General features: G+C 39.4%; 1 protein-coding gene across 1 annotated transcript in view; it reads left to right on the top strand.

Moving 5' to 3' along the window:
• Positions 1-352: 352 nt before the first annotated feature.
• LOC103799358 (MBT domain-containing protein 1-like) overlaps positions 353-6,683 on the top strand; it is a gene marked incomplete at its 5' end in the record, with an annotated part of 12,679 nt that continues 6,348 nt past the window's right edge. Inside the window, 6 exons of the mRNA XM_009071669.1 lie at positions 353-408; positions 678-782; positions 1,605-1,752; positions 4,250-4,332; positions 4,746-4,980; positions 5,630-5,707. Of these exons, the coding sequence (XP_009069917.1) occupies positions 353-408; positions 678-782; positions 1,605-1,752; positions 4,250-4,332; positions 4,746-4,980; positions 5,630-5,707 (705 nt within the window). The remainder of the gene's footprint in view (positions 409-677; positions 783-1,604; positions 1,753-4,249; positions 4,333-4,745; positions 4,981-5,629; positions 5,708-6,683) is intronic.

Below are 6,683 nucleotides of genomic sequence, written 5' to 3'. Positions count from 1 at the left end.
CTAAAGGGATTATGTGCAGTTATATAAGAATCTGTATATAAATGTAGAGTGAAAAGCTGTTTATCTGCCAATTTTTTTGCTAAAGCTTATATAGGTATTCTGGTGTTAATTCTGTGATATAATCAAGTGATCTTGTAAATACTGGGTATTGTTTTCTCCACAAACGGAGATGGTGTTGGGGCATTGCAGGTAGTAAGGAAAATAGATGAATTACATCCTCTTAATTTTTGTGGTGGTATCACTATAAACTGTGGGTCTCTCACACCAATTATTTCATGGTATTAGTTAACATACTCAGAAAAAAACATTGTTAACAAAACTCCTGAGTAATACCTGCTATGATTTCTTGTAGATCTTACAAAGAAACAGGATGGACATTTTGATGCACCCCCACACTTATTTATGAAGGTGAGTTTGCTAGCCAGAACACTGTTTGCTCAGGGCTGATTGAGGAGCTTTAGATCCTGGTGTGTGTAAAACAGGCCTGAAACTCTCCTTAGTCCCTGGCACTAGGCCCAGCACAAGCATTGCTGCTTTTATTAGCTAGTTTGGCCTCCTCAACAGAAGCAGAGATGATATAACAAGTATTTCAGTCTGTTGCTTTGTCAGTGTGGGATTAGGTTTTCTTCTAGACTTGTTGAATGCTTCACTACTTGTGCTATTCTGTGATTGTTTAGGTAAAAGAGGTTGATGCAGCTGGAGAATGGTTTAAAGAAGGAATGAAATTGGAAGCTATAGACCCCTTAAACCTCTCAGCAATATGTGTGGCAACTATCAGAAAGGTAAGAAAACAAACCTTTCTGTGTGTTTCGGGAAGGCAGATGGGAATCCTTCATCATTCACCTTTACTGAAACAAAAAGCTCAAAACCAGTGCAGTTTATTCATGCAGTGAATGTTTATGGGATAGGTCCACTAATTGTTTAGATGCCACTGGTATGAAAAGTATACTCATGTAAATTTGGCTTTAATCTCTGGAAATATTTACCTTTAATTAGAATATGTTTGTGAGGTTAATTTGCAGGACAACCTTCTGCTAATTATACCAAGTGTTTTGCCACTGGTTGTTCAAAACCAAACCTCATCTTGCTGACTTGCAGAACTCCCACAAAGACATTTTAAGGATGTCCTTCTTTCCTAGCCTGAAGGAAAGGGAGCCCAACTATGTGAAATCTGTGTTAAAAGAGAAATAAAATGTAAAAAGTAACCTAACTGAATTGTCTAACCTTACTAGTGAGGATTGTGGGTATGATACTGAGTCTTTTCTTCTTGATGGTGTGCTGAATATCCTTGCAAGCTAAAGAGTAGATGAGTTAAAAAGCTTTAGAAGTAGAGCTGATGTTCACAAGGAAAATAAACTAGAGATCAGAAAAAGGAAATGCTCATCTCATAACTTTGCAGCTCTCAAAGGTCCATGTGACAGTTGTGCACACAGTCCTGGAGACAGGTATGATTTGGGGTTGGTTTTGTTACAATTGAATGTCCTTCTAACTGTGCTTCCATGATTATTGAGTGACTCACTCTTTTGAAACATGGCATGCTTGCTTTCTAGCCCTGTCACACAGTGCAAGGTATTTAATGTCAAATTTTGTTTCTCTTTACCAAGGTGTTAGCAGATGGCTATCTTATGATTGGGATTGATGGCTCAGAAGCAGCAGATGGGTCTGATTGGTTTTGTTACCATGCCACTTCCCCTTCTATTTTCCCTGTTGGTTTCTGTGAAATTAACATGATTGAACTAACTCCACCCAGAGGTACATACAGCATTCTGACCACATTTTATTTTGACTCTTTCTCAGTGATATTGTTATGTGCCATATGCTTTGTTTCTTGACTCGGTGTACAAAATTCGTGTCACTTTCTAGGACCTGTCTCAAGTCTGAAACAAATACAGCAGTGTTACTTAGAAGTAATCTAAACCAGAGATAACCAAATTGTCTTTTAGAAAAAAATCAAATGGAGCTTCTGATTGATTCTCAGGCTGAAATAATTTGCATTTGCTGTCAGAAATGGAGGATTCCATCCAGTGAATGGGAAGTATCAAGTCACTGAAAGGGCCATTCAGAATGTGTTGTTGCTTGTTAAACCCTGGCCAGCAAAGGGATTAATGAACACTAAAGAATCTCAGGCTTAGGCTAATTCACAGCAATACCAGTTAATTTTTTTGAGGAATATACACAAACTTGAGCTCGGAGGAAGTGGCCAGTAGGGCCCTAATCCCTTCTGTGAGGATAAATCTGTCCACTGGCACATGTGCCTCCAGCAGACTTTGCCTTCCTTTTCCCATTTCATTGTCTTGGTCTGGCAATTTATCAAGGGGATTGTAACCAGCTCTGTGACAGCTGATGACAATGGTTTGCTCTGGATTTTTTTTTTCCCTTCATTCTTACAGGTTTCTATTTGTGTTGATTGAATTATTTTTCTAGGTAATAACTACAAAGACAATGTAATGCAACACGAGGAAAAGAATTTCATGCCATTTTGTTGTCGTACACTAATGACTGTCACCTTTGAGTGTGTGGAAAGTGCAGTTGAACAGGTTTACTGTGGTTTTTTGGTCAGCTCTTTTAGTGAATTTATTGCCTAGACATTCATGGGCACCAGAGCCCATCAAAAATATATGGTGCAAGAGTTGTGATCAGGGTTTTTGTGGGAGGAAGAAGCTTATATATCAATGTGTATCAATAAATGTAGAAATAAATACATGGAATTGATGAGGCAGGATAGGAAAACTCCCTTCTGGGATGAGACTTTACCCCTTCACTCTTCAAACATTCCTTACACAGTAGTGTGTGGGTTTTGTTGTTAGCACATTTATGATACTTAGGTGGGTTTTGTATCATGACCACCTTAGTTTTTATCTACATGTGCATTTTCCCTTCTATTGCAGTTTTTCATACCAATCCTGTGACATCAGTGTGAGGCAGTTCTGAATCACACATGACATCTAAAAGTCGTTTGAAAGAGGAATTGGCAGCAGGAAAATGCAGAACTTAATGCACATTAACATATTTAATAGGATCAAACTGATCAAAGCCTTTTAGCTCTTGAGAGGGCTATTCTGCTTTCAAATTATTGGCTGGAAAATGGACAGTTCCTTAATTCTGCCTGCTCTGACAAGCCCCATGTGCACAATTCGTGGGTGGTGAAAAGTTAAAGGAACTGAGTATGGATACATTGGTCTAGCAGAGGAAAGTTGCATTGAGAGCAAAGCATTAATATATAGAACTGACACTCTTACTCTTTTAACTGTTAACTCTCCAGGTACATCTGTTCACACAGATATTCCATACCCAGTGTGAACACTCTTATCCAAATTTAGCATTGTGCATAACTTTAAAAAGTTGCAGGGAAATCAGTTGGCTTTCTAAGCTCATTCCTTCCAAACACCTTCATCTCTTGCTGAAGTCAGTAGCAGGTGAAGATGCTCAGACACTTTAAAGAATGAGACTGACTTTTGGGCTGGGGATGCTGAGTGTGGCCCTGCAGCACTGAGCTGTGGCTCTGTTGGAGCTCTGCCCCCACATAGGTTAGATCCCACAGCTCCCCATGCCATGCCCACTGCACTGCAGTCTTCGGGGTGTCCAGCACTGCATACTGCTACAGAGAATTCTTCCAAGGTGGTGGTGCTCCAGCTAGGATTAGGGAATTGTTAGTTTAAGCAGTTCTAGAAGTTACCCCAAGTAACAAATATCCCTGCATGGTTTATGCATATTCAGCAGAAACTGCATCTATTTCAGCTAGTATTTTCTTCTCTTTATAATAGCTTTTAAAATCCTGTAATTTTCCATATCACTGCTGGGTTTACTCTTATTTAAATTTTAGAATATCCACGTTTGTTCTTACCACTCTGTTTGTAACAAGTCAAGTGTTGCAGTAGTGGAGCTCTTCCCCCACAGGAAGGACACTGAGTGCTTTATGACATGGTCTGTTCTGGGTCATTTGTGGAGGTATTTGTAGAGATCAAGGATCTACGTGGACAAAAAGCTTCCAGTATGAATGATTAATCTTAATATTAAATGCACTTTCTGTATTATTCAGAAGTTCATTCATCTTGTTTGTTGCAATGGGCAATGTTCAGGCGACTGTTTACCCCTTAGACCAAAGCTCAGAGAGTGGAAGTTTCGGATGTTAATGTTTTACTTCTCTGTTGTCTTTTTAGCCCTGACACAGGGTCAGTTTGCTATTTTTTGTTGTTCTTATGTGTGGAGTTTGCAGCTGATGTATGAAAATATTGTTTGAAATTCACAGGTTATGCAAAACTCCCTTTTAAATGGTTTGACTACCTCAGGGAAACTGACTCAATAGCAGCACCTGTAAAGCTCTTCAATAAGGTAATAAACACTGGACATGTTTGTTTATGCTGTAGTTATTTTCATTCCTTTTTTGCACAGTGCATGGGATTGACCCTTTTCATGAAGTACATGTTTGAAAGGCTAAGATAATTTGGCCTTGTGCAATCTGATGTAGTGAGATGTCCCTACTCATGGCAGGGAGTTGGGACTGAATGATCTATAGGTCCATTCCAACCCTTAAATTCTGTGATTCTATGATAACAGATTTATGGAAATAAGAACCATTGGAGTGTATGAACATTGAGTCTCTCTGAAATGTTAAATAACTGCGTGAAACTTCATCAGTGGTACTTGGGGTTTTTTCCATACTAAGCTGACTGAAGTCAACACTGCTTAAACCACAGGAACTAAGGTGATTCCTTACTGCTGTTTGCCTTGGTTGTGTTTGCCAGGAAGTTCCAAACCATGGGTTTCATGTTGGAATGAAACTGGAGGCTGTTGATCTGATGGAACCTCGCCTGGTATGTGTGGCCACAGTAACTCGCATTATCCATCGGCTTTTGAGGATACACTTTGATGGGTGGGAAGATGAATATGATCAGTGGGTGGATTGCGAGTCCCCAGACCTCTATCCCGTGGGATGGTGTCAGCTAACTGGATATCAGCTACAGCCTCCAGCGCCGCAGTGTAAGTTGTGCTTTGTGAATCATGGAAATCAATCTCATGGCTGCTGATTTGCCTAACCTCATCCTCTTCCCGTTAGGTCCTCAGGCATCACAAAAACAGAACAAACTCCTGCTAATGCTTCAGACTTCTAATTCACAGTTTCAATCTCTCCCTCCTTGACTTTGAAAGTGTTTCTGGGTGTTTCTGTGGTTATCTACTTGGGGTTTTTTAATGCCAGAAGATGCTTAGTTGATACAGGGGAAGAGTCTGTAACTTGTCAGTTCTGGGTGATGTCACTGGGAATTTATTTTGCTTTGAGATGTGAATATATCTGCTTTGCACACTGTATTTGGTGGATTCAGCCTGTGCAGAGGTGTTCATGTGCAGCAGCATTTCTGTGGGAAGGCTGTGTGTTATTTAGTGCATCAAGACTTGGCCTGTAGATCGAGTGGTAATAATGGAGAACTATGTCAAGAACTCTTAGTTGTTTAATGAGAAGGTAATAATAGTATAAGTAGTTTTATGGAAGTTGAGTTTCCGCAATAAAGCTTTTCTGCCTTTGTTCAGTCACTAAGAAGAAAATTCTGCAACTGTGTAGAAGCCTTGAAATATTCTCCAGTGTTTTTCCCCAACACTAAGCTTGAATTTTGAATTCTTAACTCTCTTGCAGCCTCACGAGACAGCCAGTCCAGCTCATCCAAACAGAAGAAAAAAGCTAAATCGCAGCAGTACAAAGGACATAAGAAAAGTGGGTGACAAAGCAGTGTTTGCACTTTGCCTCTTGTTTAAAAGTTTGTGGTCCCTCCCCAAGTCCCTGTTCAATTTGAAACTGTTTGTGTCAAAACAGGTGTTATGCTTAAAGGTGCAGTATGCCATAAAAGGAACTTTTTCATTGAGAATAACCATTTTTTAGAACTTGTGCCAGGGTAGGTGTTGCTAATAATAATGTCTGAAGTGCAGGTGGACAATTGTTACAATATTTTTGTACTCAGACCTCAGGTCAATAATCCATTGGCTGTGTAGGTGCACTGCTCTGTGTGAAATACTCAGGTGTCCACAGCTTTAACTCTGTGTAACACAAGTAGAGGGATGAGAACCAAGTCACTGGGGTCAGAATGAGGTGTAGAAAACTTTAATTATCATCTAGTTGGTTCCTTTTTGAAACAAAAAGTGACTTACCAGATTTTAAAGATTATTTATGTAAATAAAGCTTTTGCATTATTACTTTCAGGAGCAATAAACAGCACTGCTGTATGTGACTGTTCTTGTCACAGTAAAGCACAGTAATGATTTTAGGAATCTGAAATATTCAGGTTCTTTCCACAGTAATTGATTCCCCTGGAATCAAATTAGCATAATACCAAATTATCTTGATTTATTTAGACTTCTTTCCAGAATGTTTTGTTGTTGCGTAGAACTAATGTGAGGAATTAAAGCCTTGTCTTCCTGGGAAATTTGTGAATGGGTCTAATAAGGCAAATTGGAACTCTCTTCAGCCTTTGCTGTGTGGATCTTTGGACATGAGAAGTGAGTGCCACAGATGTAGCAGCTGTCTGGGAAGTTCTCAGAATCTTTTGTTAGGTGTCTCAAACGTTGCACCATTTTCCTTTCTGCTGTTGGAGGAAATAACCAGTAAGACCAGATCCTTTTCAGAATCTTCCCACAGTATTTTTAAATAGAATTAGGTACTGAAAAAATGATGCTTTGAGAATATTCAGGGAAAG

This window comes from Acanthisitta chloris, unplaced genomic scaffold (genome assembly GCF_000695815.1).
Source record: "Acanthisitta chloris isolate BGI_N310 unplaced genomic scaffold, ASM69581v1 scaffold5973, whole genome shotgun sequence".
NCBI lineage: Eukaryota > Metazoa > Chordata > Aves > Passeriformes > Acanthisittidae > Acanthisitta > Acanthisitta chloris.
This window is presented reverse-complemented; position numbering and strand designations above follow the sequence as displayed.